Source organism: Falco punctatus (genome assembly GCF_963210335.1).
Source record: "Falco punctatus genome assembly, chromosome: 13".
NCBI classification, from domain to species: domain Eukaryota; kingdom Metazoa; phylum Chordata; class Aves; order Falconiformes; family Falconidae; genus Falco; species Falco punctatus.
Genome location: NC_137593.1, coordinates 14,783,777 through 14,797,026, shown reverse-complemented (window position 1 = coordinate 14,797,026; position 13,250 = coordinate 14,783,777). Strand labels below are relative to the sequence as shown.

Here is a 13,250-nt window from a genome sequence, read left to right as displayed (position 1 = left end):
CTACCACCCACATCCTCTCCTCTGGGTGGGACAGAAGCTGCTGTCAGGGGGTCTTTCAGGCTGCTGTGGGAGCCAGCTTGCTTTTAAGCCTGTATCTGTTGTCCCCAGAAGCCCTTACAACTATTTGCCACCTCTGTTTGCTCTCTCCCCCTCCATTTCGGACATGTCCCCCTGTCCCCATCGGGACACTGCGTACTTACCACTCCCACCTGGGCTCCCATCCCACCCAGCTCCTCAGCCAGCTCCCTGGGGCCCTGCAGGAACTGGGCACCAGCAGGTAGGCAGCTCGGCTGGGCATCGCTCGGCAGGACCGCAGCCACGTGCCGCATCCTGCCCGCCCCAGGGGAACGCTGGCAGCAGCGTGGAGCAAGGAGTGCGGCGCGCTCACGCCTCATTGCTTACTGCACAGGAATAGCGGTGTTTGCCAGCAGCTGCAGCTGGGGATAACGCTGCCAGCTGTCTGTTTTCTGGCTCAGAAACTGAAAAGCGTATTTAGAGGTAGCAAGACCCTGCGCTTGTTGGTTTAGTTGGTGTTTGGGCTGGCAGGGCTGCTGTCGGGGTGGTGCCCAGAGGGATAGCTGGCAGCCCGTGCTTCCCTTCTGTGCCAGGAGCCCCATGCCTGGCTGGCTGGGGCTCAGGGTCCCCCAGCCCCTGACCCCTGTGAGAGGCTTGGTGACAAAGTGTGTTCTCAATGTGCTGGCTCACTGCTGCTTCCCATCTTGCCCTCCTAAGCAGCTGGCACAAACTCTGCCAGCGCTTGCAAGAGATAGGAGCAAAGTAGTGAGCTCCAGCAAGGAGTTCACTGGTCCAGGATGTTTATTGCATCCAGAATCTTGCAGACCCCTCATTTTTGTGGCTTTATCCCATGGCTGTTGGCTTTGCTTCCCCTTTGGGTTAGGGAGAGGCTGTGCAGCCTTCCTCCCTGGGTATTGCACTGCTCAGGCTCATACAGTGCACGGTGCACAGCAGTGTTCAGAGACCCCACAGGCTTCCAGGAGCTTCCTCTGACCGCAGCCACCTTGGGTCTGGCCTAGCATCTGGTTTCACTTCATGCCTTTTTGACCCAGCTCCTTGGTTCCCCAGCTGCATGGGTGGGATCCTGCAGGCTGTCCACTTTTCTGGAGATAAGTCTGCATGGAGAGGATCCACATCCTCATCAGCAAGGCCAGTGGTGGCTGCGCACCTGGTGTGGCAGGGTTGCAGCCTCTTGGAACATCTTGAATGGGTACAGGCACCCAAGCCCAGTCTGCTGCCTGTGAGACTGGTGCTTTGGGCTTTCTGTTGGTCCCCCAGCTGCCAATAACTCCCCCGCCCTGCCTTTCCTGCCAGCAAGGGCACCCTGCTGCCTTACCAGAAGTTTCCAGCTCATCGCACGAGGTTGTCCCATAACCCAGAGCTGAAGTAAACAAGTGGAAGTTTGTGGGTTTGAACAAAGTCTTCCCCCACCCAGCATTTGCCCCTTGCTGTGCACGAAAGCAAGAGAAGGACTTGCAAAATACAGCTGATAGGTGGAGAGGTGCCTTCTGCTCCTGGCAGCTATCCCCAGCGAGGCATTTTAAAGGGTGCGATGGCAGCTCTGCGAGCTGGGGCTCAGGACCACCAGCCTGGGGGGCCGGGGAGGTGTGGCCGGAGCGCCCTGTGCTGGGCCAGCAAGGGAAGTCCTGGTGGAAGCAGGGTTTTTTATCTGGGCTGCCTGGGCCTGACATTTGAATGCTTGGAAATGCTCTTCTCCAGATGTTTCCTAGCACACGCCGGCTCTGTTTATAAACAGCTCCTCAAAGCAAAGCCCGTTGGGGCTGCAGGCAGGCGCTCACAGCAGCAGCCCTGCGTGGCTCCCCCGCACCGTGCTTCAGGGTCTGGGGCCCAGGGTCACCTCTTTCCCCTCCTGTCTAGAGGGATCAGGGCAGTTAACAAAAGCTCGGAATGCCTCCTCTTCCTTTCTCCTCCCCTCCTCCCGGCCGGCAGCTTCCTGCCCTGTTGCATCCCGGTGGTGGCCAGCATCTCCAGGCTGCCTTCCTGCCCTGGTTTTCACTGCTGGGGGATGGGGGGGGGGCGGACAGAGAGGGAGGAGGGTACCCCGGAGCCAGGGCTGGTGGCGTGCTGCCCTGCCTGAGCTGCCTGTCCCAAGGGAGATCCTGGCTGCTCCGGGGGCTTGGGGCAGGGAGATGTTTCCGTTGCATCCAATTGGGGTTCGGTTCCTTAATGGTTGTGTCAGGCCAGGGAGGCTGCACCCCCTCCCTGCATCCTGACAGCATGCTCGTCAAGTCCCCCGTGTTTTTCTAAAATCTGAGGTGAGTGGCCAGGGGAGGCAGGACAAAGCAGCACGGGGCACAGGCTGGGTTAACTGGCTGGCTGGTTGTTGTGCTTCCCCAGCACCATCTCCTCCAAAGAAAATGATGCTCTCATACCCACCACTCCTTCCACTTCCAGATGGGTAGAGGTGCCCTTCAGCCATGCTCTTCTCTGTCCTGGGCCCTGCGGAAGGACAGCACCAAACCCCTCCATTAGAGGGATAAAAGCCAAGTGAAATCTGGGCTGAACAGATGCTGCCAGCATCCCTGCCAGAATACCTTTCCCTCGGCTGGCCTGAGCCTGGCGCTGGAAGGGCTGCGGTGCGGTGCTGCAAGCAGGTTCCCAAGCTTCGGCACTGTGGAGCCGCCTGCAGCTCATCGCATCCTGGATCTTGCCCCGGCATCCCTCCCTGGGGATGGTCCTGTCTTCCCCCCCCCAGCCCCACTTTCCTGTGGTCCCCACGTGTGGCCGGGGGAGGATGGCCCCATCACGCCATGCCGGTGCCGGGAGGAAGGGCTGAACAATTGCTGCTTGTCGGTCTGTTGCCTCTCCCTGCTGAAAAGGGCACATCGCTGCCTTCTTGTTATCAGCCATCGCCGAGTAATCCGCTGGGGAACGATGTTGCTGAAAAATGGAATAATTTGATACAGATCTGCTTTCACCCCACTGCAGCCTGGCAGTGCCGAGGGCTTGGGCACTTGCATTTTTCCTATCCTAGTTGCTTGCAGGAGCTGTAATCTCATCCCTTGGCCTGGGCAGCATGTTTTTGGAGGTCAGAACATGAAAGGACTTGGCTCCGCTGCTGTGGAGCTGGAAAGGTGCTTTCCTCCATGGCACTGCTCTCCCTCCTGCCAGCTTCCAGCATCATTTTTTGGGCACGGGGATGGCTTTCCTGGCACTGCTAGGGAGAAGCAGTGAGAGCAGAGTATGCTGACGTGGGCTGGAGCCGGTCTCTGCTCAGACCCCTGGCCCTGAGCACCTCAGGAGGCTGATCGGTGCACGGCTGGGTCTGGTCTGGTTGAGCTTTCCTCTAATGCTGTGTGGAGAGTGCTTTGCCTTCCTGTTCTCGTGAGCATCCACGAGTTGTCTTTGTGGTGACCTGGTGCCTGTCCCCAAGACATAAGTGCTCTTTGCGGAGGCAGAGAGCCCTTTTATCCCTTCCCTTTAGATCAAATGAGCACTGCTGCCCGTGGGCTCCAATAAGGCGGTCAGTCCTCCGCTCCCTCTCCCCAGGAGGCGTGGAGACGCCTGCTCAAAAACTGAGCCCTCCTTCCATGGAAAACTGGCACTTGGAAAAACCCTTTCCATCCGGTATAGGCGAAAGGAAGCAGCATAAAAGATCCTTAATTAAATGAGAAATACCAGAGGTTTGAATCTAAAGCATCTAAATGGAAAGTTGTAAGGAAGCGATGCATGTGAAAGATGTGAGGAAGTGGTGGTTGTGGTTCTCCAGATCAGGAAATAAAAAAGATGCTCACAGTTGACATCATTAATAGATCCACATTTTCTGCTGGGATAATTCTGCTGGTGGCTGTCGAATCCTGGCTCTCACCTTGGCCAGTCTTGCAGTGCTGTACCGGGGATCCAGAGGACAGGATGGAAGGATGGGTTTAATAGTCTGATCCTTGTACAAACTGTAGGATTCCCTGAGCAGGTACCTGTTGGAGCTGAAGCCAGCTTCTTACAAGAAAATTTTCAATTTAAATGTTTGCAGTGGGGGAGTACCCACCATGACGCTGGAGCTGGCCCACTGACTAATGTCCCTGCATCTTCTTACATCTGAATTAGCCCAGCTTCAGCTTCCAAGTGTGGGACCACTTTAAACCTTTGGATGGTAAATCCACACCGTCTACCAATGCCTTCTTGTTTCCTGGAGGTGCATGGAGACTTTGGTCGGTGTCTGACGGATTCAGACAGGAACCAGCAGCAGGCTTGGCTTATTCTTTCTAACAGTGTTTCTTCCTGACATCTCCACAGCAAGGTGCAAAAAACCCCTGCTGTAGCTTCAGGGTAAGTGTTAGGGCTGGAAGGAGACCACAGTGCTGGCAGCCTTGGGCTGTCAGATGGTGGCATGGGGGCCACGGATCCCTCCTGCCCTCCTCCAAACTGCAGGCTTGGCCAGCTCTCAGCTGCCCAGCTTTGCAGCAGAGGATGCTGCTTGGGGGCAGAAGACTTTCAGATTCAACCCCAGCTGCTTGGGTAATAGCATGGGATTAATTCAATTCGCTCAAGTGGGAGCAGCCAATGTGGGTATGGTGGGGTGTGCTCACTGCCCCAGGGCTGAGGAAAGAGCCAAAGACATTTTTGGGCTGCTTGCTTAGGTAGTCTACATTTTTTCCCATTTGAATCACCCTCTGGAGTTAGTTTTGTGTATTGCTAGACTTGCACTTGCTCTCTTCTCCTTGGCAGCTGGAAATTAGCTGGTGAAGACTGCATCTGCCAGAGCTGCTACAGCTGAGCCTTCCTTGGGCTGCACATGCTGAAGGCAGTGCTTGTTTGCTAATGAGATGTTGCCGTTGGCTTTCTTTTTTTATTTTTATTTTGAAAAAAACATTTCTGCCACTCAGATTTATTTCAAGCCTTTTTGCGCAGCCTCAAACTAGGGCCCATCTTTGATCTGGAGTTTCCCCTTAATCAAATAATAATAACGATGTGAGCACTGCTGCCGAGATCCTGTTAACTGCAGGACATTTTCCTGGTATGTACCAGCTGTGGGGGCACTTCTGGTGGTTCACCCTAAGCACTGGGGATGTGCTTTCATTTCCCTGCATAGCCAGGGACGAGCAGTCGTGCAATCCTGTATCCAGTTGCCTCACCAGAGCCGTGCTGGTAGAAACAAAAGCGTCTTTAGGAGAGAGCAAGAAGAGTGGTTTGAGGTCTGAGCAATATCCTGTGCAGGGGGATGGAGGGAGATGCAGCCCGTGAGCTGCAGCACTGGGCTGCTCTGGGAGGCTGGGTACCTCCAGCCAGCAGAAGACAAGCACTGCCTGTTCCCTTTGGTGGGTGGCAGATCCTCTGCTGTGATCCAGACCCGCCCAGGCTTTGGGTTGCACTGCCTGATTCCCCTGTTCCTGTTTTTCCTCTCTGCAGGCACACATTCTGGCAGTATCGCCGTGAGAACCCCCAAACCAAAGTGGGGGACCCCCCTCCTGATGGACTGCCCGGCTTTAACAGTGGTGTCCTGCTGCTGAACCTGGAAGCCATGAGGCAGTCCAAGCTCTACAACCAGCTGCTGGAGCCCACCATGGTGCAGAAGCTGACAGAGAAGTACCACTTCAAGGGCCACCTTGGGGACCAGGATTTCTTCACCATGGTGGGGATGGAGCACCCAGAGCTCTTCCATGTGCTTGACTGCACGTGGAACCGGCAGCTTTGCACATGGTGGAGGGACCATGGATACAGCGATGTGTTCGACCAGTACTTCCAGTGCGAGGGTGAGGTCAAAATTTACCACGGGAACTGCAACACCCCAATACCTGAAGACTAGGGCACCCACCGCCCTCGGGAGCAGCTCTGACTGCAGCAGGCGCTGCAAAGCCACAGTGGCTGCACCGGCAGTCCCTCAGGAAGGGTGGCCAGACCTGATCTGTTGCAAACCTGGGGGATCCCTAGGGATCCAAAGAGCGTTTAGTATCCCACTGCCGGTAGCCTCACCCCTCCAGGAGGAAGTGCAGTCTGGTCGTTGGAGCAGAACATCCACAGTCACCGTGCCCGGGGCTCAGCTCCTGGCTCTGCTTGGGGCAAGTCCGTGGTGCCAGTCTGTGCCACAGCTGCTGGGGCACAGGGACAGCAGAGGGGCCATCGAGTGCCTGCTGCTTTTGCACATGGCAGGGTGCTGCTCCCCGGGTGCTGTGCAGCCTTGCCTTGTCTAATGACCAGCAGGAGCCCACAGCCAGGCAGTTGGCTTTTGTTTTGGCATTCCCCGGTGGCCCATTTCTGCACTTCACGCAGGCACCGTCCTCAGGTCATTTTCCATTTGAAGCATTCCAGAGAGGCGAGAGGGTTTTAAAGACTGAAAAGCTGCTTTAAATTGGGTTACTTACAAACAAAAATTGAATGCTAGATGAGCTTTAAAGCCTTCCATTGGTTCTTCTTAGCAATAAAAGCTTTACTGCCCTGTCTTGTCTTAGAAGCATTCAGCGAGTGTGTACCAATAGGTTCATTTTTCTAGCTTTGCCTTTAACTTTTTGTACGAGAATAAAGCTGCAGATGTAAAATGCACTCGGCTGTTTTTCTGCGGCACAACTGAAGTCCTGTGTGATTGGAGGTTTCATGCTTTTACCGTCATGATTAAAAGGTACGTGATGTATATCTGTTGGGCAGTTGAATGTGGTGCCCCACATAGCTTATCACTGTGATTATCCCATGTCTGTCCCAAGCGAGTGATGCAAATAAACGGGCCGGCACATAAACCAGATTTCAAAAAAAGATCATGATCATCGCCGTAGCTGGGGTTGGTTTGGAAGGAGCCGGGAGCTGCCTGTGCTGTGAATGAGCAGCCTTCAGGCAGGAGCACTCTATTCCTACATAAATCCTGTCTCGGCTGGCCCGGCTGGCGGGTGTGAGCTGCTCCTGCACAGGTCTGTCAGAAGAGGTGCACAAGCACATTAACCTGCTTCCAGCCCTGCTTTCTTTACACCAATCCAGCATGTGCCTGCGTGTGTGTCTGTGCGTGCATCCGTGTGATGTGCATGTGCAAGAGGGTTGGGGACCTAATTACGGCTTAACCTAATAATGGCACGCATGGTGTGTGGCAGGAGTTCCCTGGGAGCCTTCCCCTGTGCCCGTGGATGAATGAATGAACGTTGTCTTTACTGAAGGAGAGGCTCTCCTCCCTCTAACCGATGGAAGGGGAACAGCAGGCTGCAATGCAGGCTGCATCCATAAGCTACCTACCCGCTTTGATTTGCTGAACTGATCCATTTCGAAATAGCACAAAAGCTCAGCTTTTAAGTATTTTTACATCCCCAGGGAAGGAACAGCAAAGAGGCGATTAAAGGTGAGTGAACGAAGCAGTAGTCTGCTGTATTAGACTCACATTCTCCCCAAAAAGCAAGGTGATCAGGCCTCGCTGTGCGAGGTGAGGCAGTCAGCCAGGGCGCCCGAGGCTGCGGCAGGGCCAGATGCAACGTGGTGTTGCTCCCCGGAGGGTTTGCAGCAAGGGGGGTCGATGCTCCCCAGAGGGTTTGCAGCGAGGGGGTTTGCAGCGGCGCAGCTGGCTGGAGCTGTGGCTGTGCCCGGAGAGCACATGCCCTCCCTGGGACGCCGGAGGAGGCTCGGCGCAGTCGGTGCTGCTCTCTTAGGTGTGAGCTGGCTGGGGATGTGCGGCTGGGAGCAGCTCCGGCAGCCAGCCACCTCGCCCCAGCCCCTGCTTTCTCAGGCTTGCTGGGCAAAACAGGGAGAGGGGCAGGGCTTCCTGGTGCAGCGTCACCGTCCCGTGGTTGGCATCAGTGCTTCGTCACCACCCTGGCCTGTCCTGAGGCCCCTGCACTTGGCCTGAGCAGCTCCCGAGGCTGCCCCGTGCACGCTGCCCCGGCCGTGCCTGGGGTGCTGCTGCGAGGACTCAGCCCTGCGCTCACCAGTCGAGGCACGCCGGTGGCACCAGTGACACACATGGCCTCACGTGCCAGGGCAGGACCTTGCCACTGGTTTGGAATGGCCATGCTGGAAATGCAGGCCAGGCAGCTCATGTCACTGGTTTTGGGGAGCAGTGGGGCGATGAGCAAACATGGCTTTTTCCCAGGGCTGAGCAGCTCTGGGGTGGCTCCCGATGTCAGGGCTGGCCCGAGGGCACCATGATGGGTTTGGGATGGCATTGCCACGGGGTGACACCAAGGCTGCTGGTCTCAGGAGCCAGGTCTGCATGGGGCTGGGTGCACCCCTGCCCCACAGGGGCCCCTGGAGCCGGGCCAGGCACTGAGCCACCTCCACCTGTGGCTGGGGAATGCTCTCCACAGGGCTGGGAGCACCTTCCCCCTCTCTGTGGGGTCCTGGGGGCTACGAAGGGGGTTATGTCTTCATGCGGCCACTGTGGCCCTAGGCTGAACCCTTTTGCTTAGGTATTTTCCAAAAAAGGAAAATCCTTTTTTTTTTTAATGTTTCTGTTCCAAATGGCGATCTACTGGGAAACTCACTGAATTCTTCAGCTGGAAAAGACACGGTAAGTGAAACATTCAGTTCAGCTTGGGGTGGTTTTCCCCAGGCACCACAGACGGCCCAGCGGTGCAGCTCCCCGTGCAGCAGTGCCTGCCCCATCCTGACCCACATGGTCCCCAGGGCCGTGACTAAGCACTGCAGGCAGCACAGACCCGCACAGCACTATATATAGACACTGCACGCAGCCGTGGCTGTGCTGCCTGTGTAATTATCTCCCCTTCATGCCCTGCTGATTGCAGGCACTAATGAGCTCAGCTGCAGAAGCCGCTGTGGCAGCCTGGGGCTGGCGGGCATGGGCTGCCAGCTCAGCCTTTTCGAAGGGTGCTGCCACCGGGATTGCTCTGGGGCAGAAGCAGAGCTTGCGGTGCTTGGCCAGGGCAGCAGCATCCTTGGGGGCACTGCTGGCCCAGGGACCCTTCGCTCCCCGCAGGCAGTTCCTGTGCTCGGTGCCCAGCCAGCTGGCAACTGCTGGGCTATCCTATGTCCTTCCTTCGGTGGTAATTCCTGGAAGAATGGGGACTTTCCACCCCCATCCCTCCTTGCCCCCTGACACCCTCCTGCTGCGCAGCCCAGCCTTGGGCAGACGCTGCTCCAGGTGCACAAAGTCAAACCTGAGCTTCCTCACCTGGTCCCTGTGACATTGGCCTGGGACCATCACAACCAGCGTTACAACTGCTAGCACAAGCATGGTAGGAGATGCTCAGAAAGCATTAAGCAGCACCGGTTTGCCACTGGGCACCAGGGCTTTGCTAAGGTGACCCTGTGGCAGCAGCTCTGGGGCTGTCCCCAGCGGCTCATGCCATGTCCTTGAGCCAGCACCGTTCCCCTGCCTAGCAGAGGAGATCTGCAGGCTCCAGAGCCCAGTTTTGGGTGGGTTGGGGCTCCCCTGAAGACATGGCAGGCAAAAGGCAGCCCTGGGCAAGCGGCAGGTGAGGACACGGTGCTGTGGCACACAGTGATGGGGGACACAGATGTGGGGAGCAGAGGACTGGCCCTGCCAGCACAGGCTGGCTGCGAAGGATGGGGCTCTGCCCTGCGGGGTGCGGGCATCGCACCCACAGCAGAGCTGCAGTGGCTGTGGCCGGGCCCCCTGTAAAGGGACGGTGGGTTTTACACTAAGGTGTCTCCGTCCACAGCTCCTCCAGCGTGCCTGTTGGCTTCCAGCTCCTTGTCTTCTCACCCCCTTGCTCACAGCAAAGTGCTGCTCATGCCGACGGTCCCGTGTTTCTCCAGGACAGAGGAAGAGACAGGATTGCAGAGTGGGCTCCTTGGACTCTTTGTAAAAGATCAACAAAAGTGGCAAGTGGAAAAGTACCTCTGTATCTTGAGCTGAAGGAGAAAATTAAATTTATTTTCTTGTATCATTCAGCATTCATGAGAAATTGCATGTAGAGCAAACAGTATCCCCCGTTTCCCGGCCAGCTTTGCTTCCCATGTTTCCCCATGTTTGAGCTACACGGGATTTTTGCTCTCCTCTCCCGTGTTTCATAACACTGTCAGTGTTTATTCTCTTACTCATTTGTACTTCTTTCCCATTTGAAACGATCGATTGTTGGCATAAACTCACCTAGGGAGCAATTACTGTAAGCCTAACCCAAACAGGCGCTGGGGGTGCTCCATTAAGCAATCCCACCGCCCCCCCCTCCGCTGCTCCCAGAGGATACGATATTTACTTTTCAGCTCTCCGCTATTCATACCGAGCGCACTTCAGTCGGCGTGCCAAGAATAACACAAACCATAACAACGGGCTTCAGCGCTAAGATGGAGTTCCTGACTTTGCAAAACAAAACAAAAAGCCAACCTGTTATTTCGCCTTTGCGAAGAAATGCTGGGCTGCAGCAGAGCGAGCGGGCACCGAACCGCCCCTCTGCCTCCCGCAGAGCCACAGGCAGCGTGGAACCTGTCCCAAGGGAAGGCAGAAAGAGGCAAAAAAAGAGCAATAAGCCTGGGACATGTGGCAACTGCCAGTTCTTCCTTTTCGTGCGTTTTTTTATTAGTTACTGCATTGTTTTATGAGCTTTTCCTCAAAAGCTTTGCAGAGCCGTGGAGGGACGCATTCCTTAGCATCTGTGAGTATTTCAGCCAGGTTTTTAGTAGCTCCATCTCTGACTATCATAAGCTTCGTGGCTTTAATTACTAATTGCAAAGAAATTGCTGCCCGGTCCTGCTGATATTTCTCGTGGTGTCAGGGTTCAGTTTGTGCAGTTCTCCTCTGGAAACTATTTATTCACTAACCAGCCGCTAATGGGGGGAGCACTTGGAGCAAATTACCTTACTAAGATATTTCACAGGAATTAGCTACATTGTACCTAAAGTCTCGATGTTAATTCAGGCCATTTGCCTATTGGAAGACCAAGATGAAACAAAGCAGAGTCTGGAGCTGCCAGAACAGGCCGCAGGTCTGGCCCTGGCAGGAGGCTTTGGCATTGCTCACCTGGGGAAGGGGATGCTCAGCAGCTTGAGGGGCATTCCTCAGAGCCAGATGTGTCTTTCCTGGGGCAGATGTTGCTTGAACTGCTGTTGTGGCAGGCAGGAACCCATGCCCTGGGGCTCCAGCTCCCCTCTGTGCAGACAGGCACCTTAGAGCTCTTTCTCCCAGCTCGCTCTGGATGGATTTGGCACCCTGCAGCCCTGGCAGGGTGCTTGTCCCTAGTGCCAGCCTTCACCAGTGCAGCCCCAGTACTAGCTTCTACTCCCACTCAACCACCGTTTAGCAGCAATTTGTGACCCTGCTGATGACGATCCCAAAGCCATGCAAGCCACAGGCTGCATGCAGAGCCCTGTTCACAGAAGGCATTGCACAAAGTGTCTCCATTTATTGCCTATACAGAACGCTTGCTCTAAGTGTGTTTTGCAGCTGTTGAAAGGTTTGGGGCCTTTGTCATGATGCATCCCCTCCTTGCAGCTGGGCAGGATAAATCAACCCTTTCAAGTACTAAGGACAGTCTCAGTTTAGGGAACAAAATGCTTGCAGATGCCCTGTGGCACATGAGGCTCTAGGCAGTGTGTTAGAAAGAAAAGGTGTATTGTTTTCTCTGCACGCTTTTTACTTTCAAAATCATCTCTTTTCTATGCTGGAGGACTTTGGCTACCTGGGGAACACAGCAAAGGCGTACCCTTCCAGCAAGATCTGCCAAGCTTAAGAGAGAGGGAAGTTTTATACGGAGTGCTTAAAAACACCAGCAGCAGTACGGAAAAACTGAATGGGCATGTGAGATCAAGCCCCTGGGCCATGGAACGGGGGCATGGAGCGCTGGCCAGGTAAACGATGCTCAGCTGAACCGACAGCCTGATGGTCCTGCGGCAAAACTAGTCAAAAGCCATTATCTGGAAAATGGGGGATCATGGTGACACAGAAGAACCTGCCACTGATGCTGAGCTGTTCAGGAGAGGGAAACATAGAGCTGACGTGAAGAACTGCAGAAAATGTGGGTGATATGGAGAAATAGATAACAAAACGGGAATAAAATTCATCATCGACAGATGCTGGGTAGTGCAGATGCAGAAGGACATAACCCAAGGGTACAAGGATGAGCTGTGGGGAACAGGAAGGTGATCTGGGAGGTGGCACGGGCAGCTGCCTGTTGGCATGTCCCCTGGTTCCTCGCCTTGCTGAAGCCAAGAACCTACGTGTAGGGGGTGACGAGGGTGGGATTTCTCTCCGTTTGCTGCCCATGCCAAGCGGTGCCCTGGCAGGCTCAGAAGGGGGCACAGCAGCTGTCCCCTGGGCACAGGGCAGGAGAGCCACAAGTGCAGAGCGGGCAGGTGGGCTACACGGCCAACACTGCCGGTCTGTGCTCTGCCTGCCCATGCATGTCCCTGCAGGCTGCATTTACAGGGTTCCAGCTCCAACCTTGAAAACACCCTTGGTCTCTGCTCCGTTAGCCCGCCAGAGCTGGCGCAGAGGCTGTTTTCTGGGCAGAGTGGTGAGCATCAGCTGTGGGTGGCTCCTCATGTCACACCGACCGCGGTCCCCTCGGCAGCAGTAATCCACTGATTCTGCCAGTGAGAAAATCTCCTTTTGTGGGGGAAACTCTTGGGCTTTCAGTACCATCTCAGGGAAAAAACGACCAGGATTGCTCATGATACGTCTGTGAGTCCCCTGGCAGGGACCCCACGGGGTGCTGCAGAGCCAAGGTTGGGTTGGAGAGTGGCAGTGCACCTCTCCAGGGATTAAAACAGCCTTCAGGTTATGGACAAGGATGGTGCGATTGAGGGGAATCAGCAACATTTGCACCCTCTCCTGGGAAAAAATGAAATGTTGCAATTATGTAGGATCTCTGCTCAGTGGTTTGGGAAACTCCTAGCACTATAGAAAAGACAGAGGTGTCCAGCAGTAATTTTTGTCTGGTAATTGGAAAAAACGTCCTGGCACTGTAAACCACTGCACACAGCAGAAGGGAAACAGCAGTGCCTACAGTCCGGTAGGGCTGGGGCATATTCCAATTAAATAACAGAAATAAACCATAATGCCTATGCAGAAGGCAAGGAGCATGCTAGTCCTGTGCCAGTGTTCAAAGGAGAAGGCTGCCAACTCCAAGGTAGCAGCTTGACTCCTAGATTGGGCAAAAGGTTGGAAAACTGATGTAAGATTCACCACATAGTGAATTTTCCAGGTCAAAAAGTTGCGACCTGGAGCAAGACAGCAGTGATCTGTTTTTTAATGATGCAGTAACTAATCTAGAACTAAATACCATACAGTGGGAGAGAAACTGGAGGCCAGCACACTGTGCCTGTGCTGACACACCAGTGTTTTGCATTTTCAAAGCAGCAGACGTTGCAAAAATAGGAAATACAAGAAG

At 55.0% G+C, this 13,250-nt stretch overlaps 1 protein-coding gene across 2 annotated transcripts in view; it reads left to right on the top strand.

The window, feature by feature from the left end:
• XXYLT1 (xyloside xylosyltransferase 1) overlaps positions 1 to 6,513 on the top strand; it is a 37,288-nt gene extending 30,775 nt beyond the window's left edge. For both annotated transcript variants that reach the window (XM_080410125.1, XM_080410124.1), the window contains exon 4: positions 5,383 to 6,513. In XM_080410125.1, coding sequence (XP_080266251.1) covers positions 5,383 to 5,779 — 397 coding nt within the window. In that variant the 3' untranslated portion in view covers positions 5,780 to 6,513. The remainder of the gene's footprint in view (positions 1 to 5,382) is intronic.
• The last annotated feature ends 6,737 nt before the right edge of the window (positions 6,514 to 13,250 follow it).